Source organism: Penicillium angulare, assembly GCF_028827245.1.
Source record: "Penicillium angulare strain IBT 27051 chromosome Unknown utg000003l_segment0_segment0, whole genome shotgun sequence".
Lineage (NCBI taxonomy): Eukaryota > Fungi > Ascomycota > Eurotiomycetes > Eurotiales > Aspergillaceae > Penicillium > Penicillium angulare.
In genome coordinates this window covers 301020-326579 of record NW_026623162.1, presented here as the reverse complement: position 1 = coordinate 326579, position 25560 = coordinate 301020, and the positions used below count along the sequence as shown (strand labels likewise).

The following is a 25560-nucleotide window of genomic DNA, read 5'->3' as shown; positions in this document are numbered from 1 at the left end:
GATATTGATGCTTTTCAATAATGATACTTGACGTTCACATAACTCTATACAGATAATCTCGCAAGCTCAAAGAAGTCCTAAGAGGATCCTCAGTTCTTGAGCTGCTTACTAGCTGAAACACACCAGTTGTTCCAGTCAGTAAAGAAAGAAGGCTGAATATGACACTTCGTACTGCAAAGCTGGTTCTTCCTCGTCTCAGCATAAACATCAACAACACCCGCAATCTCAGCCTTATCATGCGCAACAAGAACCTTGACAACAAGCAAACTAGCCTGGCTAGTAGCTGTCGCGTGAGCGGGAGGCCCACTATGCGCCGCCTCCTTGTGGATAGAGCGCAGAAGTTCCCAGACAGGCTTGATATCATCGATTTCCGGAACAGCAGATCCCTTGCACAGCTTGGTATATTCGCGGAGCACATTATTCGCCTTGGACGCGATCTGCTTCACAGAGGAGCGGCGAGAGAGTCGTAGAAGAGGAAGGACTAGATCTAGTGTTAACAGGCGGGAGTGGCACTTCTTGACAAAGATCTCGAGAAGATCGAGAACTCGGTTTTTGAAGTTGACCATGTTCTCGCGAGCATTTTTCTTGTCTTTTTGTTGGGATGTCACTTGGCGACGGGCTCGGAAGACATTAGCGAGCTTTTCGTCTACAGCTTCCATTTCGTCGTCGTTCATGTCCTCGTCTGAGTCGGATTCTTCAGCGTCGATATCTTTATCACCACGGTGGGTACCTAGGGCGGCTGCGAGCTTGGCTTCGAAGTCAGCGACTTCGGCAGCATCTTCTTCGTCCTCTTCCTCTTCTTCCTCGTCAGAATCGGAGTCGGAGGCGTCCTCTGCTTCGACAACTTCCACGTCGCTGTCCATTTCGTCGTCGTCGGCGTCTGGCATGTCTTCGTCATCGTCATTCGAGACATCGTCGTTCTCGGAGACTTCCTCGACGTCTTCATCGTCATCTTGTTCTTCGAACATCTCTTGTTGCCCGGCAAGACTTTCCTTGGCTTCCAGGATCTAGAAGTAATTCAAATTAGAGGGTGCTTCAAGAAGGAGAGGTTGATGTACATACCGAAATTAAAGACTCCAGTCCATTCTCAGTAACCTGGTCGGCGAAGGCACCGAAAACTTGCTCACTCATGCGACGGAAAAGCTGTGACTGTTTTGAGGCAAAGCTGAGAAGAATTTCAACGAGGGCGTCCGATGCATCGGAGGTATCTTCTTTCTTTGATTCTTTTTCGTCCATGAACTTGGAGTAGCAGAACTCTAACTCGTCGAGCATTGACACAGCATCGGGGTCGCCGTTATACACCTGCAGAACGGTCATGGAGTACAAGAGCTTGAAAGCGGAGATACTAGATGTCTCGCCCTTCTTCTCCTATATAGAAAGTTAGTAAACGTATTTTAACACCAATGCAAGCAGCTGATTTCTCGTACCTTGCTAGAAAGCTTCTTGAGAGACTTGAAAGCAGTCTTCACGGAATCTTGCAACTTGTCATCCATATTGATGATGAACTTTCCATATTCTTCGGACTTAATAGCATCACGGATCTGCTTGACAACCGCATAAGGAATAGCTGCAGCATACTTTGGTGATGTGAGGAGACTGTTTAACGAGGAGTTGATGCGGTTGCGCAGCATCTCCTGTGTTGCCTGAGAGAGAGCAGGTTGTGGGGCCGTGGAAGCATCATCGGTATTGGGGAAGTATGCGAATCGCACGAGGATAGACAGAATCTGCTCCAGAACAGACTGGAAATCCTCTTCCGAATCGTCATTACCGGTGGAGGCCTTCGCCCGCACAATTGAGAGAAGACTACCGGCAATGAACTGTCGGTTTGATGCAGCAACCTTGTCATCGCTTGCACCAGGGTGAGTGAGAAGCTTTCCAAACATTGGAACAATATCTTCCAAAGCCTCACGGTTGGCGTCAGCTACGATCTTCTCAATGGTCTTCGTCTTTGTGGCTTGGTCAAAGTTCACGGCTCCAGCGGTACCCATCAGGCCGCCGACTGCTGCGGCTGCGAAGCCGGGCTCGGTGGAGACGCGGGTTTGGATTGCCTTAGAGGCCTTGACAGCCATGCGGTGCAAGTAACGATCTTCGACAGCAAGCTGGTTTGTCAAGCATCGAACAAGATTTTTGGTGAACACATGGGATGCCTGGCTAGAGGTACCTTCGTTGAGGACTTTGTTGAATAGGAGGAAACCCCAATACTTGCGTTCGTCGGATGAAGCGGAGGCGAATAGACTATCTAAAGAAAAGAAAACTAGTTAGTTTGGCGCATTGGAGATAATTTGTTTAACGTTCCACTTACTGTCCACGACCTCTGTCCAGAAATCACTGAAAGACAGACGTCCCTTCGACTTAGTGCTCTCAGTAGTCCGCGAAATAACCGCATCCCACGCGAAATGAAGCTTGGAGTTCCAGGTACCAGAAGCCTTGAGTTTCTTCTCGCCCTGATCTTCCTCAGCAGAAGATTCCTTCATAATTTTAGACAGATTGCTGCGCTCCTTTGTGTCCAATGGGTCATCGTGCTTCCAGACCTTGGAGGGAAACTTGGCATCGGGGAACATGTCCTTCGCCGCCAGCCAGACCGCGACACCTTCCGGGGTCTTCGCCAGGTCATGGGAGCATACGGTCTCCAGGGTATTCTCCAGGAATTTAACATCCATCTTGCGAGCAGAGAGGTCATAGATGCAACGGTAAATGATCCATCCACACTCCTCGCGGAGCCATGGCTTTTTCTGCGCAAGCTCGAAAATCAGGCCGAGGACCTTGGTCCAATAGTCAAATGGAACGCTGGCTTCGAAGAGGACGCCAGATTTGAGGATGGCTTCGGCACCGAATAGCCGACCGAAATGGTAGTCGCGTTGTTCCTGTAATCAAAGAATTCCGATCAGTACCAAGTTATCATGAATTTCGTAGAATCTTCAGCCTAGCTTACCTGTCTGGTCTCGCCAGAGTTGTTCGACTGAGCCTCCCAGATACGAAGCGCATCTGCAAGCACGACCTCCGAATCCTCGCGCTTGACAGTAAAGATTTGAGTGAGCATCTCCGTCAGAGCGATTGAAAAGCCAATTCGAGCTGCTTTACGGCTACTGCAGAGACCGCGAAATAGTCTCTGCAGCGTCTTCTTAATTTGATCATCGGTGGGGTCCTTATCGGGTGTGAATTGTGAGACGAGGCCTTGTGCGGCTTTGAGACGGATCTCGTCTTTCTCGCTGGCCAGGTCCTCGTAGATCTCTACGAGCTTCACGTCGACATTGTAAGGCTCGCGACGTCGCTTTCTCGGGGCGTAGAAGTGGGGTGGCATTTTGAGTTGGTTATTCCGATGCCGGGAATGTTGGTATGTGGTAATCGAGATCGCAGCTCTGGCAATTGAGCTGGTCGCGAGGTTGATTCCTGGGGAACATTGCTCGCTGCGGCGCAGAAAATTTGGGGAGAGGCTGGCCATTTCTGGACTAGCGCGTTGCGATAAGCTGATAAGGTTTTTGTACCGTCGGTCGGAGTTATCGTGGTAACCGCCGCATGAACTATACTCCCTTCCCCTAATGCCCTTGCCGAACTCAAGTCGTGATAGGAACTTGAATATATTTTACCTGGATATATTCTTCAAGTTGCCAGCTAATTGGTCTCTATTGACTAGCTTCCCTTGAATACGCATATGCCCAATGAGTCTATATAGTACCCGAATCCCCTGATGCTAACATTTGGAGAAAGCCCAGGCCAGTCATCAAAGACAAACATCTCCGCTCAGTTAGATGTAAAAAATACCTACCATAACTTGGAGATACCCCTCACCAAAACTAAACTTGAAGAAGGGAAAGCTACCCTTAGCACTAAGATTGACTATCATAAGCCTGCAGCGAGTTTTGGACCCCTCTACCTACCCAATGCGCCAGCTACATTCATGCCGGTCCAAAATAATTCACTTCACGTCTGTCATGTTGTCTACCTAATAAGTGATATCACAGTCTGAGATTGTTATAAGACTCCAAATGCTTTCACGGTGTGGCAATTTTCCCGATGTTGCCTCGGGTTGGATATTTATTTTATTTATAAACTGGTATACTTCAATCTGTCTCAGACATACATTTGGCGATCTTAACTAGTCTTAGCATTACCAAATTGGGCCTCAAGATAGTTTTCTTGCGCTATTCAACCTTGGAACTCTCCAATGCTGCGGCTAACTAAAAAGTACTTAAAGTAGGTTTCCCGCCAAGCTTTGATAAAGGGGTTTACTTCAATGTTCGTTCACCACTCCCGTTGCGTACACCCCCACACAAAATCCACAGCCATAGCCAATAACATTCACTGTCTTCCACCGCCCTTATACTGCTAAAACCTCATTGGTAAAAGTGCCCGGTGGCCAGTGTACATGGGGGCCACTCTAACGGCACTGAAATCCTTCACCGTTCGGCCGTGGCTTTATTGAATCAAACTCCGCCCTAAACTTGAACCTGCTGAACATTGGACTGGTCGAAATATAGATATGGGTGGCAAGCCGTGGTCTTCTAAGGGCTGCTTAACTTGTCGAAAGCGAAAGAAGAAGGTTCGTGTCTCTCCAATAATCTCAGGTTGGTTCTGTTAACAACTACGGTAGTGCGACGCCGATGAGAACAATCCCGAATGTGCACGATGTATAAAAAGCGGACTCAAATGTCCTGGATATGATGAATACCGAAACTGGGTCCATGTTCCCAGCAGAAAGATAGTGGTGAAACCTATTAGTCAACTGCCTGCGGCTCATGCTACCAGTCACCTCTGCTCTCCTATCTTGCCAGCTCCTATTTACTCGAGTCAGAATATGCGGGCGCAGGTGCTTTCATCTTTCATCCAACTTCATTTCTCTGTTGATAAGCCCTCGTCCATTGTAAATTTACAACAGTCTCTCCATTCAGGCATCTACCATCTCCCCCAGAAGGGTAAGATATTGGATAAAGCTCTCGCTGCCATGTCGTGCCTTTCTCTGGGGAGGATAAATAAAGATACGCGAGTCTACGTTCATGGAATCCAATTATACAACGATGCTATTGGTATCATGTCTAGGTTGATTCACCGGAATACTTACACAGATGACATACTATATGCTGCATTTATCTTTCAGGAGCTTACTGTATGAATTCTCCCGGATCCCCTCTGGTTCATATGACCCCTTGAGTACAAAAGCGGCCTGCTCATACTCTTTGAAATATTAGGGATTCTATGCGCCGTCTGGCCTGAAATCATGGGGTATTCAAGTGTCGGGGATGATGGCGGTATTAACACACTTTCGCAATAGGGCACCGAAAAATCCTTTGATCGATACGATCTACAAGCACCAACAGAAATTGAACACAGTATGGAAATCAACCACATTTCAATGGACTATCTGACACTTTGATCTAGATATTAGTATCGAGAGGAATGGATCTCTCACAGGGAGAATACGAACTTGTCATGGAGCCCACCAGCGGCAATCCGTTACTCGAAATTCTCCAGATATCAGTTTCAATTGGGAAATTACAGTCAGAAATCAATTTACTCGATCTTTCAGACCCTATGGCTTGTCAAGAACTTCTGGAACAATGCTACGGGGCTAAAGAAAGCCTGATGAACCTGCAAAGCAATGGGAGCTTAGGTCAACCACCATCTGAAGGCAAATCAGCTCGGTTTCTGAAATCCCAAAAAATGAGCATTCCTGCAACTGAGCCTCTATTTGGCTTGGCCTATTATTTTCTACCTCATGATGATGCGATGCTACATATGATGTTCTGGGTCAATCTTGTCATGCTCCAACCATTGATCCACCGTGCTCGCTCCATTGTCGATGCACATACCAATGACAACCCTCCTACCGACCCAAGTAATGATTACGATTATTTGTTATCGGAAATGTACGCGAACGAAATAGCTCGTTCAATTCCGTATTGCTTACAGAAAAGTATGAAGTCCTCTTGCATTCAAGTCGTGTTATTCGTGACAAGCTCAATTTCAACAATTTTCCTTGAATTTGAACATCGGGATAAATTCGATTGGTGCCAACATGTATTCCGGCATATGGCAGAAAATGGATTTGAGGCCGCTCGAAATCTCGTGTTATTAGCAAAGCATCGATGGGATCATCGGGTTTCCCGCCAGAAAAAGTTCATCTGTATATCATTACGGCGACAGATATCTTAGGTCGGAGGCCATTTTACCGGCCACTTGAAATTTCTCAAGCGAGTGGGCGAGGTGTGGAATGGCCTTCATTATGAAAAGGAAGCAACAAGACAGCCCTTTCAAGGCCCACTCGTGTCGCCATTGTCAGAAAGTTACTATGCCCAGAGAGCTACAGACAGACCTTGAGACAGATTCTGTCCGAATATCAATATCATCACCCCTCCGCTTTCCCACCTCCGATTCCCCGCCTTCTCCACTTTTCCCACCTTTCTCGCCTTGCCCATATGTTCTAGGATCAGGATCAAGGAAAACTAAATTTTTGTGTCATTGAACATGCTTGTGCGAGAACCTTGCAGCGGCATAATACAAAGTGCAGGCGCATACCACTTGGAGGTCTATATCGCTACCGCCGTTAGCGGCAAGGCAGACGACTCTCATGTCGTGCTTGACTGGCGCCCTGAATGGGCCCGAACTACATATGAAACCAATCTGAAAAATATCTCATCCAAACCATACGCGCCATTTATATTTGACGAATGGATGATTCACAAGAGCTCGCTGCCCGCGTTTATTCAGCCGATTCCCGAGGCTCATTTGCTCCCATTGTCTAACATCAATCGTCTGCTTGAACCCGGCTATCTGCCGGTGGAGACGGGATTTCACTCAGGCTACGCTGCTTAGTTGACCAGATTTCCGGCCTGCACATCTGAAATTATTGAATGGTGGTCCTAGTGGCACTTCGTTGAAAAAGAGCGATATACACTTTGGTTCCCCAGCGCTCATGTGGAGACAATCGCGCAGAATCGAGAAGTTCTTCCCCAGCCTCATTTGAAGTACCATCAAAGATATGTCGGAAATACACATGCAATTACAGAGTATATTGGCGATCGAAATGGCTACGTCGCGTCTGCCTGTGGCCACGTACGAATGCAGGGTATCTCCAACAAACATACTTGCACTATGATCCACGTATGGCGTCAACAGATGATGGCCTAGAGTTGACAAGTTGATACTATTTCCATATGCCAAAAGTTGCAGAATGGATCCCCAATATGCATCGCTCTCCGGGCATACAGTCTGGCAACGGTGGGAAGCTCTACTCCATGGTGACTTCCATGGCTTACGACCAAATGATGCATGACTAAATTGAATCTACGCATTTGGCCAAGATTCTTCCTGGGTTGTTCACTGAATTTGGCAGTAAGGACGGAACTGGAGAGGCGTTGAGCAAGCCATGAGTCTTCCGCATCTTTTGGTGTACAAGCATGTTTGGGCTCCGTGGATCGTGGACACATGGAAATCGGAACAGAATTATGTTACAAAGCTCTCTTTCGAAGTCACCTAATTTCTCATAGTGGCCAGAAGGTGTTTTTGAAACCCTTAAGCTCTCAGATCTGAGAAGAATGAAAGCGCACCGAATTCAATTATTGTGCTTAAGAAGCTTCGCTACTACGCACCTAGGAGAACGGACTGCCCATATTCTAGAAAGGGTATACAAAAGAAATATTGGAACGGAGAACGCTGCATAGCGAACTTGAATACGGTTAGCGCCATCTGGTTAAACAAATTTCATTGGCTGTCAGGCTCCCTAACAAGCCCCTGACAAGGACAATATCCTGTCAAAAAAGACATATTTAGATTTTTGACAGATATCAAAGTTCCCAGGTGGTTGATAGACGCAATGCGCTTAAAGGAATATGAACATTTTCCAAGAAGGTTCCAATTTGTATAGACCCGAACAGCTTGTGTAGGTTAGTGGACATGCTCCACTGAATGGGGCGCGTTCCTTTCTATGCCCAATAAAAAGGACGAGCCCCACAGTGTGTCCAACGAAAACACTCCATTTTCCACGGCTAGCTCCGGGGCTCTGGCCTCCTGGCTCCAGGGCTGTAACAAAAGTCTTCCAAGGTTGGGATTACTACCTAAGGGTTCGGCGCGACTTGAATTTGGTTGGATGTTAACCCGGAAAACACGCTAAAACCCCCTAGTTCACCAGGATAGGTGTAATATTAATTCGGCTCCACTATCAGCCATGTGATATAACAAATTGGTAGGGCTTACTACTAGGGGAAAGAACGGAGCGTTCAATCATCTAGTGGCTCTTTGTTTTTCTAGACTAGTGTTCTGACCAATGGTTGATAGTGAAAGGCTGCAACAATATATAAGCGACGTTGCATTGTGAGATTAAGAATTTCTCTTACTAGTGATTTACTACAGACTCGGTGTTACCCCTCAAGTGCTTTGACACTAGGTATAAATAGGCAAGACTGCCCAGATGCTCGCACTAGCGAGTGCTACTCTTTGGGTCTTACTTAAGACTTTTCTCAATCTTAAACACGCTCATTACCCACGCTCGCTACCATGAAGATCGCTCTTTACTGGGCCTCTATCGCCCTATCAGTTCCACGGGCTCTAGCAGTCTCTACTGAAACCGTAGCGACGACTGCTACATCCACTACCTCCACTGCCACTGCAGCAAGCTGTACAGCTTCCCTCGTCACCAGTCTCTGCGACTATCCGGAACCCGGATCAGAATTTGCCGTCGCCAGCAGCGGCAAGGCCTTCTGCTGGGACTACTGTAACGCCCATCCTCCATGCAACTTTCTCATATTCTCTGCCGGCAACCCTACCACAGGCTCCGGCACTTGCTGGCTCTACCCAGGTGAAACTTTCAATTCGAGCAAGGGTAGCTCGGATTGTGCCAATCCCAGCCTGTCCGTCTACGACAAGCCCGTGTGTGCCGGTGGAAGCACAACCACTACGTCTGGCGCCTGCACTGCCACCGCGAGCCCCTCTGCTATTGCCTCAGTCTGCGGGTACCCGACGCCGCCTGATAACTGCTTTGATGATTGCGTCGCTAGTTCAGGTGCATCGGACTGCCTGAGTGAATGTGCAAATGCCGATTCCTGCAGCTATGTCGTCTTTAATGCGGGGAATGACAGCTACTCGCCATATGCATCAGGTACTTGCTGGATGTATACAAATGGCACATTCAACGCCAATTCTGCGACCACTTGTAGTGGCAGTCCTACGCAGTTTGTGTATGATAACTTGTGCCCCAAGCCAACACATTCATCTTCGTCCCTTTCATCATCTGCTACGGAACTTTCTAGTGGCAGTGGAACTGCAGGCAATACTACGGGCTCGGCTACCACGAGTAGCGCTGCTACAGCCTCGCCTAGTACCAGCAAGAATTCAGCGCCTGTTGGCCTCTCGGTCACTCATCCATTGGCCATAGGCGTGGCTATGTTAATATGGCAGGCCCTTCAGTGATATCTTTTTAGGTATCACTTATTTGCTCAGCCAAAGAAAATGCTACTGAAAACTATACGTTATTTAATCAAATTTTAATGGACTTTCAATGAGGTCACTTCCTCCCTGTATATCTCGCTATTGTATAGAAGAGCATTTCAGATATCCTTGCGATTGTTTGCTATCCACACAGGGACATTGGTGTGGAATGTCCATCTTGACGCGCCCCCTTGTGAGGTGAAAACAACCAACGGCTTTCCTATGTTTCTAGGTATCTATCTGTTTTCACACTCGACGCTCCTCTATTACTTGGAGACTGAAGTTCTTTCTCTATAGGCCAGCAGTAGAGAGAGACTCCAGAGCTTGGTTTTATCTATACAAGCCGGGTAAATATGTACATATAAGACCACGTGTGCGCCTGCGCCAGTGATTGAATTTCAGAGAAAGTTACCAAGCGCTGCCTCTTCTTTCAGGATGAAGGCGATGTCTGTATGTCCAGCAGGGACACGGACATGAATCGTACCCTGGTAGCCTCTCTGTACGAGGAACTTCGACGACAGAGAACCCAACGCCAAGTCCCCGAAATCCCAGCAAATATGGAACTCCGTCTGGAGGAATATCAGACATAAGCTCATCTGGAGAACGAAAGACTCGGATGCCTTCTGGATCAACCAAATCAAGATCCCCAGCATCCCAGTAAAGGGAGCCATATTCTAGCACATTTGAAGCTATTTGGCAAGTCAAGAAGTTAAGGTGGATGTAACCCTCGCGTACAGTCTCATAGATCTGTAATATGGGAAACGCTCCACATTCATTGCGAAATTTGAGGCTCTGTAGGTTCGATGGGAGACGCTTCGCCCAGTCCAAAGCTGAGGACGGCTTAAGCCACTCACATTGATTATCCCCAATCACCATTCTTGGTGAAATTGTTAGAGATTGGAGGGCTGAGAATTTGCTGAGATCAATTGGCTCTTCCCAATCATGATATTTAATGTCAATATCAAGAGTCTCCAAAGATGAATATTGGGATGCGAGAGCATCGATATACAACTGTCGATTCCTATCCGGAAAGAAGGGATGGTCAAGGCGTTCTTCTTTTTGACCCTTAATAGTGAAATGTCTGAGTTGTGAGGGTAATGAAGCATTCGTTCGATGTGGAAAGACCTAAGGCCACAGTTCAACAATGTGAGCTCATGAAGGCGGGTTGATCGGAAAGGTACTGCGCGCCCGTCAAGCTCACCCATTTGGAATTTAGCTCCGGCGATAGTTAGTCTCTCTAAACCAGGGTGATGAAGCAAGAATCAATATGATGCGACGTCAAAAGACCACTCGTAGCCACAGCAGTCAAAGGTGAGGGCACCTATACTCATTAATTCAATCTTCGAAACGTTCATCAATGAAAAGATCGGGCGTGACTCACAGGATCGCAGGGCAGGTAGGTTTTCTTGTGGGTTGCAAAGTAGTTGCATTTTATGGTAATTTTCCCTCTGGAACCAGCTTGATCTCATAACCAACGACTCCAGATTCACGAGCTTCGAAAGCACAGGCTCAATATCTTCCGGGGAATCGTCGGTATGCCTCTTAGACTTGGTGAGAAAGATAATCACTTTGCCCCTTTCTTATCCACCCCACACACTTGGGTACATATAATTCATGCCCATTAAATTTATTGACTTGGGAACTTTCTATTTACCTCAGGATACTGTCATTCAAGAGCATTTTCGAATAATTTGGCCCTCGTGTCTCGAGTAAATAGATGAATCTCTGGCCCACTGTGGAAATGACTACTCATGACGAAGACTTACGCGCTCAAGTCTTGCAAAACACTCTTCAACAAATATCCTCTTCCGCTTCAGAGAAAGCCAATGGATGCTGCATCATCTGCCTTGGTGACTTAACCGAACAGTGCGAAGCGCAACCTTGTCAACATAATAATTTTGGTTATATATGCCTTGCCACTTGGGTACAAGAGCATCCGACCTGCCCACTATGTAAGAGTGACATTCATGAAATCCGATACGATTTGAATGGGGATGGAAAGCATGGAAAAACTTTCAAAGTTCCAAAGCGGCCTGACAAGCAGCCCCGTGCCTCGGAGAGTGCAACTGAATTCTCATTATTACCTGGAAGTCGAAGCAACGATTTTGGACAATCCGAACAGGTACTACTTCAAGATGAAGATGAGGCCCTTCAAAAGCGACGGTTCATTTATCGCCACAATCTCTACTCTCTCCATATAGGCTTGAGCGAACAACAGCCTCTGAGTTCAAGATACAGGGGACTCTGTCTCCGCGACTTTTCAGGAAAGACCCCGAACTTTAGTCCCAAGCCTGAACATGGCTCTCTCGTGAGCTCCGTGTGTTTTCGTTTCTATATACAAGTAACGACCTGCCACAAGAACATAATGATGGTTCTCGACAACTCAAACCCAGCAAAGTGGAGTTCTTACATGCATACATTATCGCCATTCTTCAGACAATAGACATTCAAGACAGCTCCGGTCAAGCTGAAGAACTGATTCGGGACTTCCTGGGTCGTCGATACGCTCAGCTCTTTTTACATGAACTGAAGGCTTGGCTGAGGAGTCCTTACAAGTGGTTGGGTGCATGGGATCGCGCTGTTCAATATAGTAACGAAAATACATTCCCTAGGATGTCACTAGATATAGCGAACGGATTTGAATAAGGGGAGCCGGCTTAAGCAGGCCGGGGTTCGGAAATACTATCAGAGCTCTCGAGACCCTACATTCCTAATGGACAGGGTTAAAACATCATGGGGCCATAACTTAAACCTCAAGTTGAAGTGGATAACAGCGCCAGTTGCCCAGGTAGCTCGCCGAACACAATTCTTCCCATGCCACAAACTACAACCTTGGCAGTGCTAGAACTTCAAAAGACAAACACATCAAATCTCAAATTGCACAAAGTAACTCAATACGCACCTCAAATTATGACATCAGCACAAAACCAGGTTTGCCCCTGGAACTCACATTCCATCCAACAGAAATCAAGTCACGATGTCGATCCCAAATACCATCGTTTCACATCGCGCAAGAACAAGAATTCCATACATCTCAATTCAAGACCAAGACCAAAGTTGAATTCTCGATACAATAGTCGTTTTACCAGAACATTGATCTGGATATGTACCACTGTTGAAATGGTTGATACCCAAAAATTATCATGATCATCTGCAACTGCCCGATGCTGGAGCCTATATAGCGTCACGGTTGTCAGGGTACCTGCTGCAGCTATTGCTTTGGCGTTGGAAAGAATGGGCCAGACGTGGAATTTAAGATTACTTTTAGAATTTATAGCTTCGATATTAAGATAGGTAAATCGTTAGGTGATTCAAAATATTGTGAATCCGAATTTTTATGGGGCTGAAATCATTGATGTGGCGAGGCTGTGGGTTGAAAATGATACGTGTAGTATATGTCTTGTTCCGTTTGTCCCGAAGGCAGCTATGCATCACCATGTACACGTGCAGGAACATTAAAAACCTGAAAGAGTAATTAGTGTTACTTTAAAAGTCCCAATTCAGTACATAGATGGGTCGCAATTAATTTCTATCCACAATCAGGTTATCTGGATGTATACACTAAACATGTGGTACCGTTGTACCATGGACATATGCACTGTCAAGTTTGATATATATCGTGCCCACTCCGACGCCCGACGAAACCCCAGCAACGAGCGGGACAAAAAACCAAATTTTACATTGAAGTGGAGTCAGGATTACTACAAGGCGACAAGGTTGCACACAAAATAAGCAAAAACAATACAGAGTTGCAAACCATTGAATAAATAACCTTGTCCTACATGCTGTGGTACCGGATACGTCGATATCGTGACGGCGCGGCCTGGCGGCCATCGTGGCCATGCGTATGCGTTTCCGTTTCCGCGCGGATGACAGGTACCGGGGACGATAGGTCTAGTTTACACGTCTACGGGTATTTCTGACGCCGCGTGGATTGAATGATGGGTTTTTGCTGCGGCTGGCCCCACGGTGAAGAGGAATCAGGGGTAAGTGTTGTACTTTTGGCTTTTTTGCTATATCCGGAAGAAGGATTGTGTTACGGGTAACTATCAATAGTTGAGACTAAAAATGAGACGGGGACGGATACGTGGATGGATCAATCAATTGCAACATGTCAATTTAGTATTTGATTAGGGTGACGCTTTCGTGGGTTTATTTGATAGATAGTGGATTTGGATGGGTATGGTTTGATCTATCTGTATCTGGGTATATTTTAATATTTACTGCATGGTCAGAGAATATGGTTCCTACGTATCGTATCGTGTTGTGTCTTTGTTAGGTAGAGTACGGGGAACTGAGTTAGTGCTGGACCGTTGCGCGGAGTTGATGTGAGTGTCGCTCACGCCGCAACTGGGGTTGTGCGGTCGCGGTAAGTGAGATTTGTACTCCGGACGGAGTAGGGTATTAGTCGCCGGTCCAGACAATAGTACCACGGTCAGGGGCAGGCCAGACTGACTAGTGTGGGATAGTGACAGGCACGAAGACCAGGTGGGCATGGTCGCATGGGTGATGGCAGCCGGGGGAATTTTTATTCAATAGCGCCGCAGATCGGGGACGCCGGACTGGAGAATTTATTGACAAATCGCCGGGACGGATGGGTCCCGAGGGGTAAAAAAGTGGTGGTGATAGTAACCAGTAGCTTGGATCGAGCGAGAGCAGAGCTGGAAAATAGAATAGAGAGCACCTGGGCAAGAATCGTCGTATGGGTAATTTCAAAGTAATGGGAATACAGATCAGAACAGGATAGAATACAAGGATGCAAAGATTAGCGACATCTGGATCAAAATATTGATAAAATCTTGATATTGATCTGAGATTTGTTGTTCTGATGTCAGTGGTTGGTTGATGGTCACGGGATTGCGCATATGGTTCGCGTGCAAAGTTTTGGTTTTGTTTACGATTGACGCGAAAAGTCAAAGCAAGATGGAAAATGAAAACACATCGATCTTGATTTGAGTCTTGACATCACCAGTTGGAAGGAGGGGAAAAGCGACCGGGGTCCAGGCGCCGTGGGATGCAGACGATGTGATAAACCCCGCAGTTGCAACAGGGCACATCGGCTGGAGAGTCGATACGACTGGCTGGTTTGCACATGGCGCTGTGACGCAGATGACGGATCACATCATCGTGGGTAGTCAAGAACCCCACTTTGGCTTGGGGTGCTGAATGTCGTGGCGCAGCCCTGCAAGATACAGCCCGGACTGGCCGAATAGATAGTGCTGATCCGAGGAAACCCAAGGAACGCGGGATGTCCAAGAAAGTCAGCTTACAGGACGCAGGCGCTTGAAATGTGTGATTGGAGAACTCTCATGCGGGAACACGATAGACGAGAAGGCTATTGTTGCAACTTGATGCAAGTCACGTCGCGTGGAAAAAAAGGTCAATATTCAAAACGGTAAAATGTAAACAATCGATTTCGAACGTCATCATTGGTGATTGACTGTATTGTGCCAAAAACAAGTTGTCTTTGTGATCGCGGATGGAACTAAATTGAATTGAGATGCCGCGATGATGATAGAGTGACGTAGCCCCACGGACCAATATGGGGTCACCGCGAGCAATCGATTGATGAACAGTCGAGACCTCCTATTCCGACGCTAACCCGAGAAACCGAGGATATCGTGAGGGTCTACACCGCAAAATCATATCTGCCACGAGGTTATGTGTATGCAACATGCAACAAAGCGGTTGCAGCTTGAGACGGACAATCATGCAAGGTGATGCGGCTTTTGTCCAATGGATGGCACCAAACCGAGTCGAGGACATCGGCGTTTCACGAGAGGGGAAGTTTCGAGCTTCCCAAAATAGAAAGTCGTGGGGCACAGGATTTGGCTTTACCTCTTTGTTCCACTGTGACTGGACCAATGCTCCCAGCTCCATTGACTAGCAGTTTCAGGCCCATTAAAGAGCCGCTTCATATCACGGTGGCAAATTAATCTGCACTGTTATACTCATACACGGGATTTTGATTGGTCCTGTCCGTATCGTCGCGTCTGATATCCCTCATCGGCTCCATCAGCAATGTTTCTCGGGTGGAGTGACCTGGAGTACAGCCGGGATTCAACCGACCTAGCCCTCCTAGCCCAGCAAGCGATTCATGATGCCTCGGGCATTGACATCAAGGATCGATCATAACAGTCAATGCGTTCGCTAACTTTTGACGCTGAACAAGGATCCACGAGGCATATTGATTAGCAACAGGCGCTTGTGACGTGATCGCGACCACAACAACTTTCTCCGCCCCCATTGTTTTGGCGACACCAAGCCTTGTGAGGAGAAGTGTTATGGCTAGCTGAGCTGGCTGAATTCATCATCCATAATCTATACTGTGCCGTATTCCGTACGGCCGGAGCCGACATCTCGGATAGAATACGCGGAGCACATCAATTGTGAACAGTTCACGAACCATCCCCATTTTCGAGGTTTGGCCCGGCGACCGTGGGTGTCACTCGAATGGTGACGATGGAAACCCCAGGGACAAAACTACAATTCTGGGGTAGCAATAATTAATACCAGAAACACCCTATGAAGGGGGCTCAAGGGATGCGCGACATTGAAAGATCCCCTCGCGGACCCTTGATCAACCTGGAATGCAAGTAAGGGCAGTCTCTCGAGTATGGACTATGATGGTTATCAAAGGATCTTTCATTGAGTTGTAACTGCCATTCATGGAAATGTCGATAACCTTCCATTCCTTACTCAATGCTACCTTATTTCTTTCTTTGTTCAATTGTTCTGAAGCCTTTGTTCCTAGTCTGGGATATCCTGGAGTGGGGTAAAACGAGCTCCGATCGCGTTCTTCCGCCCAACTAGGTAAAGATCATGCAGGGACGAACTCTTTTGCATCGCGATGATGCACAATCATTGAATCTCTCCAATCAACACCTCGGCTGTCATCTCCGGGGAATCGGTGATCACAAGCACTTAGCTTCGTTCCCCTTTCGAATTTATTTTCTTATTTTCTTTTTTCTTTGGCGCTTTCTGTTCTCCATCGCAATTTCTTATCGGCCCCGAAATCTCCTCCTAGTGCACTCTCTATGGGAAAGATCGTCAGGTTCTTAGTTACAACGCACCATTCATGAGGGCTCAATAATCCGATGGTTTACTCCTTTGGGTGAAGCCGAATGAGTCCGAGCTGGTATTCTTCGCATGAATAACTTCAATGATTCTCATAGCCAATGCCGAGTGACGTCGAAGGCAGAAGCAGGACAGGGACAGAACCGTTAGATCTTTTCTTTTTTAGATCTTTATTTGCATTTGAATCCATTCAATTGGAAGCTCAAGGTCATGCTGTGTCCTTGCATGGGCGATCCTCGTATCACTTGCATCCAAGCCCTCATTTGGGCTCTGCTTGAGGTTCTAATTTTTCCGAACAAGTGGAAACACCGAGTGGAGCCTTAGCTCCTTAGGCTCGATCTCGCTCCATTTTTTCAGCTGAAGTCTGCGACGGCACACACGGGAAATTTTGGAGACGAGGCAAGAGAACTTTTCATTCTTACTAGTACAGTTCTAAAGTGGAGACCATTCGCTTGACCCATGGGAGAGTTAGTAGCAAGCTCCATTCACAAGCTCAGGATAGTATATGCTCCGCCCGTACCTGAAAATTTTTCTATACAGGTGGGACACGTTGAAGTATTAACCCTAAAACGGTTTTTACCTATGAGTTTTATGGTTTTATGGTTTCATGGAACCGAAGGGTATACTATCCCCTCGCCTTAGTATAGGATTTATGTTTTATGAGATCCAAGCATTTCCCCATATTTGGGCTAGGGGGTTCATGAGAGAGGGAAGGGACACGGGCAGTAGATTGCCGTCGATACATAGTGCATTACATGTACTGTAGGGTGTTGGAGAGTCATCGCCAATGACTGTGTAGCTTTCTCAGTAAAAGCCCGAGACACATGGTGCCAAGGACTTTCAGTAAGACCTTTTTTCTCTTCTGTTCACCTTTTTTATTTCAATTTTCTTTTTTTTGCTTACCCCTGGTAACCGTGCACAGGTCAGCTCAGAAAGGAATGAGAGGATGGAGAAGAGAGTCAGATCGCTGATAGGCGCTGGGGTTGCTGAGCAGCCGGTAGTCTGGACGATGGGCGGCAAGGGAGTCCGGGCAACCAGACTGGGGCCAAAGACTGAACACTCGGTTAACTTCTCCTCCTCCCCCTTTGCAGCAAATGTAGGAGAAGAGGAAAAATCCGCACATCTATACTCCTTTAGTGGACGTACATGAGGGAAGCATGAGTTGATTGCATACCATCGAAAATAAAGAATAAAATAGACAATTTCAAGCAGCACGTAGCAATCTGTACTCCACTTTGTCCCGAGCAGAGCAAAGAACCTTGGAAATTACGTATGGGACGGAGTGTAAAGTATTACTGTACATCATTCACGAGATTACAGTATCCTTCCCGTATACTGTACACTATCTGGAGATCCTCCCCACTTGCGTTGCCATTGCAACAGACCCATCCCTTCAGCTTCACGAGGTTTCTTTCTTCAAACCGCTTGTTCCACCTTTTCTCTCTCTTCTTTTCTTCTTCACGACATTCCCATACTCGACAAAAAGGCCCTTCTTCGCCCAATTCCCATTCCTAGCCCATCGTCCGCCGACCTGCCTGTGGGTGGAACTTCATACTTGCTACTCTGCCACCCCGGAACTACTTAGCACCTCTCACACTGCATCGCCCCCTCTCAGCCCACGAGCTCTTCGGCCCCTCTCCAATTGCAGCTTCCGACATCCCCGACCTACTCCACTTTTTGGCCATGCCTCTTTAATTCCTGCACAACTAGCTTACGATAGGATCCTCGCCGACGGTGGTATTGGGCTTGGGATTTTGGGAAATTTGTGTGCTGGATAATCTTGGTATTCGACCTGGGTGTCCGTTTGTGGTTCGGAAAATCGGGAAAATCGCCGATTGAGTCTGCATTGATTGAAGGACGGTCTCAGCAACGCAGGCAGCATACACCCGGTAGAAAACAAAAGGTTCACAGGGAACTGGGAATTTCTGATCTGGATGACCGGGTTGTTTTCTTCGCTTCTGTGTCTCAGTATCGTCTACGTGGATATTATTTGAGATCCTGTGTATCCTCAAATCGGAATTTGGTCCAGTTACAGTTCAGCTTCGGTGAAAATGGAACACTCGTCCCCGCTGGCTGCTATGCAGCCTACTCCTGTTCTCTTCGGACGTTGCTTCAGACCGGAACCTCCTACCTCGTATCCGTTGTCTGGATTTGGTGGTAATGGCTTCAACTTTAAGGATTTGTCAATGAAGAAGTCCGGGCCCGATTACTTCAACATGGGCCCGTTGGGTGGCTCGTCGCCGGCCGCTAGCTTGGCCGCTGACCTTTCACAGAACTTCCACATTGATCAAAGGTTCGTTGAATGTGGCGGGGATGAGTTGCATGTGAAGAAAGAGTGTGAAAGAAAGCTTACTCTATATTTAGCCCGCAGTTGGTAACTCCGCGACGGTCTTTGTTCTCATCGAACTGCCTTGCTCAGGCGGGACGCGGTATGACCCCTCCATTGAAGTTTATACCCATTGAAAGAGAACCGTTGCTAAGAGGATATAACAGATGATGTGATGACTACCCCGCCACTCCCTTCTTCTCCTGCCGGTCCTGGTATGGATATCATGGAAATGAGCCCTCTCCCACACAAGCCCGCTTTCCTAGTAACTACAGAGATTGAAGTGCACTCACCATCACCCCTGAACACTCCTTTGGATTCTCCTGTTTTCTCTGCTGCCCCTAGTCCGCTCCAGGCCTCTCCAATGGAAGCGCCTACGTGTGCTCCATCAGAGTATGTGGGATATATCCTTGCTCCACGCGAGAAGCAGGCTAATGAATGGAATAGGAGACGTCGTCCTCCCCTTCTCCGACCCAGCTTGGCCAGAAGCAAGGCTGCTTCCTTCCAGCTTGGAATGAAAGGCTCCGGCAACGAGAACAAGCCTCAGCCATTCCGTTTCAGCAGCCAAGTTGCTAAGACTTCCTTAAGTACATCTACATCCCTGGAGGATATGTTTGGCGACTCTCCACCACAAGAGAGATCTATTTCACGTAACAGCTCCTCGAGCAACTTGGCTCCTCCGCGTCTGCGGCCGCCATTCCACCACGCCCGTAGCAGTGGCTCGCCCGCTCCCAACTCTATTCGCAAGCCTTCTCATCCCTTGATGCGTCCTCGCAAACAATGTCGACGATCATTGAGCATGTTTGAGAACCCGGCGGATGTTATTGCCGAAAAAGAGGCCAAGGTATCTTCAAATGCACCCCTACAGTCCATCAGTGACATCGAAAAACCGCCCCAGCCCCAGCTGCCTCACTTCACACCTGAGGATAGAGCGGACGGTCTACCTCGCATCGTCAAAAACACCCTCCTGGATCTCCTCGATGGAAAGTTCAGTGATCGTTTTGACAACATCATGATTGTTGATTGTCGTTTCGAATACGAGTATGAAGGCGGCCACATCAATGGTGCCGTCAACTATAATGACAAGGATAAGCTCGCTGGTCAGCTTTTCAACGCTCCCAACTCCCGCACAGCGTTGATTCTGCACTGCGAATACTCAGCCCACCGCGCCCCTATCATGGCCAAGTACATTCGCCACCATGATCGTGCTGTCAATGTTGATAGTTACCCACACTTGACATATCCAGACATGTACATCTTGGATGGTGGATACAGCGCCTTCTACGCTGAGCACCGATCTCTCTGCTACCCGCAGAACTACGTTGAGATGAGTGCGAAGGAACACGAGTTTGCCTGTGAGCGTGGTCTTGGTAAGGTCAAGCAGCGCTCCAAGCTGAACCGCGCCCAGACATTCGCTTTTGGTCAGCACTCGTCGCCTGGAATGGAAGACAGCCCCACAGGGCGCTGCCGATTTGATGATGATCGGGCTAGTCTTTTGATGAGCTCTCCATTCGCCGACAGTCCTGTGCCCAATCGCACTCCCGGTCGTCGTATGCTCTCATATTAAACCAACTTCTGCCTTTTGCTTCCCCGGCGCTCTACGAATACCATTGCTTTTTATCTGTTTCTGGAGCGAGGTGTTTTCTTTCGTGTGGCATGCTCACTTTTTTCTTCTCTTCTTTGATTCCCGGTGGCTTCCAAAAAAGTTTCTTGAACCACCACTTTTTCTCCCTCCCAGCCTTCGGGATGGCGCAATTATCGACTCTGGCAGCCTTGGTTTGCGACACCGATTGGCGAAGTCGCGCATAGCGCGCTCAACTCACCGACCTCGCCTATATCTTCGACAGTTTATTCTCTCAATTCACCCTCTGACCCCTGGTGATATCCGTTGATGATGTCCTTTCTCCTTCTGCACTCTTCCTGATGAAGAGTCTGCTACGATTTAGCGATTTCTTTACCTTTTTCTCTTTTCTTTTCTTCGACTTCACCCTTTCTTCTTCTCGATACCAATTCTGGGACATTCGACTTTTTCCTGCCACATTTTCCTATGAGAATCCCAACGGCACGGGCAACAAACAACTATCATGACCCAAACTCAGACGATGAATAATTCCTGAGACAACTCCAATTTTCCTATGTAATCTCGATGACAAACTGAACCGACCTGACCCGACCATGCCTACGATACCAAACGGCCCTTTCTTCCTTACGTCGGACAATTTTCCTTCTCATCTTCAAGTCCACCGGACACACAACCTTTTGCCTATATTTTGGCATTTCCTTTCCCTTCACCCATCTAATTCCCTTTTGACCAATACTGTCCTTTAATCGACTTTTCACCTTCTCATGTACAGACATACTTTTTTCACAAATCATTCCTCTGGCACAAACACCTCTCCGTGCTTTCCCTTGACTTGCATACTCATGGCGATGTTTATTATCCCATTTTGAGCGATTTCTGCATGCATTGCAAGCGGCATGTAATTTTGATTGCATCTTCATCTTTTCCCCTTCTGCTAATATTGTTTCCTCCCCCTTTGCTTTTCACACGTTGATGATCACAATGATTCGATTCGATCTGTGTCGGGCTATGTCTGGGGTGGAATTTGTGGGGATGACATCTGCATTCACGAGTGGCTATGGGCCAGCTGTACATATGAAATAAAGCCTGACAGAATTACAGGATCCTTGAACATCAAAATCAAGGATGGAGATCCTGTAGGGATATAATGGGTTAATTGTGGCTGGAAAGCCTTTAGGAGGCTGTCGATAACATGTTGTCCCCTTTGTGAGAACTCAATGAAATCACTATATGATGATATTTTTCCCTTGTAAATTCCAATATGAAGTCATTATCAACACCCTATTTTCCCATTCAGTAATTCCTCGTATACTTAGTCCCGTGCCCACATATTATTCAGAGGCTGTTCGTGTCAAATTTGCGTGGATCGGCAAACGGTGGAGGAGGCGGGCTGTCTGGCTGATGAGGATTGGCGGTTTCAAGTATGCGGAGTCTCTGATAGGTAGAGACTCTGCGGAGTCCGTCCACCCTTACTCCATTCCCCTCCAGGGCTCTCTCTCCGTGTTTCAACAAAGCGCACTTTTTCTCCCTTCAACTTCATCTTCAACTTTCTCCGTTCTGGGACTATCGCTCATTTGGGGTCCTGGGGTTGCTGGTCTGAAATCCGACATTGAAATAGACTTCTTGACTAGGCGACCTGATCTATAATTGGAACTTCGTTTCCCTGTTGCCTTGTCTGGCTCACTCGTTTTAGCCCGCGAACCTCGCTCAATCTTCGAAGTCGTCGTCATCTTTGGACCCTGCTGCCTTGTTCCATTCGTTCTTTTTATCGCCTGACACATCTTGTGAATTACGCATTCCCTGACTGGTGCTGTATACACGCGCCCCGCATTCTTTTATCTTGGTACTCGATTCAGGATCTGTACAGTTCAACTGGGCTGTGCAGAGTACATCTCGAATTAGACCGTTATCCCTGCTTGTCAGCAGTTGTGGTTTTAATTTGGTCAATTCCTGTCGCATGGGGATTCCAATTGTTTTTCGCACACTCAATCTGATTCCCCGAATGTGTTTACACTATTAGCCTGTGTACATTATGCCTTCGTTAAGAATGGGCTTGTCCCATTTGCCGATACTGGCGCGAGATCTCTCCTCGACTGAATCTACATTTACAAGTTGGGATAAGTGTATGGCCAAGTCTTACTGCAAGTAAGTTTATCTGGGGAATGAGATCGGATGAGCGCCAACTCAGGGATTTACTGTTCGAAAGAAAGAAAGTACTAATTGGTTTCGTCTTATTTAGATGGCCCGTCATCGTCGCGATTATCGTTGTCTCTGTTATTGTCATCGCTGTTCTCGCTTGTGTCATCAACTGTATCTGCTGTGGTTACCGTATCTGTAGCTGTTGTTGCAGCTGCTGTTGTCCCTCCGGCCGTCGCAAAAACAAGGGACCCAAGCACTACGACGAACCTCCTTTTTACAACCAGCCCGCTCCGGCCCCATCATACAATCAGCAACCACCAGCACCAGCACCGCCTTTGTACCGCGGAGCTGTGACTACGGCTACCTTCGATTCGAGCAAGTCGCCTTCATCAAAGGTTAACGAAGATGCGCTCCCTGAGATGCCAACATGGGCTAGCGCTGTGGACAAGCATGTCGAGGATCCCAACGCACACGAGGAGGTTGAAATGGAGCCATTGAACCCTGACCGGAAGCATGGCGCTGGTACGCCAATGCACGGTAATGCCTTCGCTGATTTCCCACCTGATCGAACCGGCACAGCCACACCTGGTGGATACAGAGGATTTACTCCCACCGATCCCTACTCTCGCCGATCGCCCGCCCCTGCCGCTACTCTCGCTGCGACACAAGATCCGTATGGTCGTCGCTCGCCAGGTCTTCCTTCCCCTGTTGCCCCTGCAGCAGCTGTGGATCCTTACGCTCGTCGCTCCCCAGCCCCCGCCGCTGCACTGGATCCATACGGTCGTCGCTCCCCCGGCCCCGCAGCAGCATACGGTGCAGCCCAAGACCCATATGGACGTCGCTCCCCTGGTCCCAATGCTGGTTACTCTGCTCCCCAAGATCCTTACGGCCCTCGTTCCCCTGGACTTGCTTCGCCCATGGGTGCTGCCATGAGTACCGCTGTAAGCCCATACGACCACCAGCCATATGACCAGCACCAGGGCTACGACCAACATCAACACCAGGCCTATGACCACGCCTCACCCTACGAGGACTACAGCCCAGGCGGTGCAAACCCAATGGTAAACACAGCCGCCGGTTACTCATCTCACGCCCTCACATCTCCCTCTCCTGTGGGCTACAAGCCTCAGCAGTCAAACTACACCTCTTTCTCTCCAACAGAGACCGGGCACCAAAACGTTGGCTTCACTCGTCAACCATCCGTCGGATCAACCTACCCGCCCTCATACACTTCCCAGCCACCTTACCGTGGTGTCTCGCCCGCTCATCCCGCGTCACCACCACCTTCTTTCCCGGCTCCTTCGCCCCATGACTTTATGAACCATGAGTACAGTGCACATGATGCACCAGTTGGCCAGGCGATGTCTTCTCCCATCGGCCAAGCGGTTGGTTCGCCCGAGCCAAGTCGGAACCGTCCCCCAACTCTATTACAGAGTGGGCGAGGTCCCGCAATGAACTTTTAGGCTGGTCCGGGTATAGTTGTATGATTTTTCACTTTTTTCCATCTTGCCTTGTTCATTAGTTCACTGTTCATCCGACAGTCTCTTCTTGTTCATTGTTCATTGCTCTCGTGCTCGTTTGTATTGTCTTGTCTTCATCGGTTCATCTTTCCCCTTCTGCTTGATGCAGGCAGGTTTAAGAGGGAGAGCATTCATTTTGATACCATGGTCGTTTCGTTTTGTCTCGTTTTTCTCATTTCCTTTCTATCTCACGTTCATGTCCCCTTTACCATGTCCCCTTCACCTACCGATCTCTTTCGTGTCCATGTAATCCCATTGGGTTTGGTCTGATGCAGGAATCCTTTCCTGTCATGTATATGATTCACGCCTCTGCTTATGCTGAGGCTTTCTCTCTCTTTCAACTTGGATAGGATATAGGTATCAAGTCCTCAAAAGAATCAAAAAATTTTAAACAAGTCATATTCATATTCCATATCCTAGCTTCTCAAATCATGATTCATCCTAGGTAAACTCAAGGACACATCGTCGACATTGCCAATTCATCACCAGCTATGTAGACGCCACAACTAAAATACGCCCATCTTCAGAACCATATCTTAACGAGTAGTATATCCACCATTAGCAAAGATAGTCTGTCCAGTAATCCATCCGCCCTCAGTAACAAGGAAGCGAATAATAGGTGCAATGTCCTCAACCATCGTCAACCGGTTACCCATTCCATTCGCTTTGTGGTATTCCACCGCCTCGGGCGATTCCTGCGGATAAAAGAATGCTACAAAGTATTAGATCGACTTCAGGATAGTTCAACTTGCAGTAATAGAGCAATCTTACGTGTATCCATTGGCCCCGGCGCAACATTGTTAACGCTGACTCTTCGAGCTTGAAGTTCCTTGCAAACGCCGCTAAGAAAAAGGAAGAAGAGAAATTAGTACATAATAAAGAGTAACCGAATAAGAGACGAGACACATACCGAGTGAAATGCTCGACAGGAGCTTTACTACCAGCGTAGGAGGTATAATATCCTGTAAAAGCACCAAGAAGTGCCGTAACAATCGTGATGATCTTTCCACCATCCGAAATATGCGTAGCTGCTTCCTTGAGGACGAAGAACGCAGTCTTGGAATTCACACTAGTTCCCATCTCCGTTTTAGCATTGTACCGCATAATACTGATTCAAGGAGTACTCACGCGAACATAGAGTCATATTCCTCCTCACTGATTTCAGTAATTGGTTTCTTCAACACCTTTCCAACGGTATTGATTACGATATCGATCTTTCCAAAGTCCTTGAGGACATCATTGAAGAGCTTTGTTACTGCTGCAGCACCTGTGAGGTCTCCCTTGTAAAATGAGACCTTCACAGAGGGATTTCTCGTCTTGAGACTGTTTGAGAGCTCGGTTATCTGCTCTTCTGTGCTGGTGTGGTAGTGTAGAGCTAGGTGAGAGCCTTCACTTGCTAGTTGGAGGGCAGTCTGTGCGCCGAGATTCTTCACGCCGCCGGTGATGAGGGAGACTTTGTCTGTTAGGGACATTTTGGGTATAGAATACTGGGTATA

The 25560-nt window shown here is 47.6% G+C and overlaps 7 protein-coding genes across 7 annotated transcripts; 4 read left to right on the top strand and 3 right to left on the bottom strand.

Annotated features, from left to right (window-relative positions):
* Positions 1 to 89: 89 nt before the first annotated feature.
* N7478_002352 (DNA-directed DNA polymerase POL5) lies at positions 90 to 3301 on the bottom strand (the record flags this gene model as incomplete). Its single annotated transcript, XM_056918566.1, has 5 exons — positions 90 to 1007; positions 1063 to 1368; positions 1428 to 2239; positions 2303 to 2864; positions 2933 to 3301. The coding sequence occupies 5 exons, from the start codon at positions 3299 to 3301 to the stop codon at positions 90 to 92; spliced, it is 2967 nt and encodes a 988-aa protein (XP_056781724.1).
* Positions 3302 to 6462: 3161 nt separating this feature from the next.
* Positions 6463 to 6810, top strand: N7478_002351 (uncharacterized protein; the record flags this gene model as incomplete). The annotated part of the gene is made up of 1 exon (XM_056918565.1): positions 6463 to 6810. One exon carries the CDS (start codon positions 6463 to 6465, stop codon positions 6808 to 6810), a length of 348 nt encoding a protein of 115 aa, XP_056781723.1.
* A 1680-nt stretch (positions 6811 to 8490) lies between these two features.
* Positions 8491 to 9402, top strand: N7478_002350 (uncharacterized protein; the record flags this gene model as incomplete). Its single annotated transcript, XM_056918564.1, has 1 exon — positions 8491 to 9402. One exon carries the CDS (start codon positions 8491 to 8493, stop codon positions 9400 to 9402), a length of 912 nt encoding a protein of 303 aa, XP_056781722.1.
* A 416-nt stretch (positions 9403 to 9818) lies between these two features.
* On the bottom strand, positions 9819 to 10091 carry N7478_002349 (uncharacterized protein; the record flags this gene model as incomplete). Its single annotated transcript, XM_056918563.1, has 1 exon — positions 9819 to 10091. The coding sequence occupies one exon, from the start codon at positions 10089 to 10091 to the stop codon at positions 9819 to 9821; it is 273 nt and encodes a 90-aa protein (XP_056781721.1).
* An 8457-nt stretch (positions 10092 to 18548) lies between these two features.
* On the top strand, positions 18549 to 20390 carry nimT (putative tyrosine protein phosphatase MIH1; the record flags this gene model as incomplete). The annotated part of the gene is made up of 3 exons (XM_056918562.1): positions 18549 to 18790; positions 18862 to 18926; positions 18991 to 20390. 3 exons carry the CDS (start codon positions 18549 to 18551, stop codon positions 20388 to 20390), a joined length of 1707 nt encoding a protein of 568 aa, XP_056781720.1.
* Positions 20391 to 22452: 2062 nt separating this feature from the next.
* Positions 22453 to 24007, top strand: N7478_002347 (uncharacterized protein; the record flags this gene model as incomplete). The annotated part of the gene is made up of 2 exons (XM_056918561.1): positions 22453 to 22550; positions 22645 to 24007. The coding sequence occupies 2 exons, from the start codon at positions 22453 to 22455 to the stop codon at positions 24005 to 24007; spliced, it is 1461 nt and encodes a 486-aa protein (XP_056781719.1).
* A 593-nt stretch (positions 24008 to 24600) lies between these two features.
* Positions 24601 to 25536, bottom strand: N7478_002346 (uncharacterized protein; the record flags this gene model as incomplete). Its single annotated transcript, XM_056918560.1, has 4 exons — positions 24601 to 24776; positions 24836 to 24906; positions 24975 to 25133; positions 25193 to 25536. The coding sequence occupies 4 exons, from the start codon at positions 25534 to 25536 to the stop codon at positions 24601 to 24603; spliced, it is 750 nt and encodes a 249-aa protein (XP_056781718.1).
* Between the last annotated feature and the right edge of the window lie 24 nt (positions 25537 to 25560).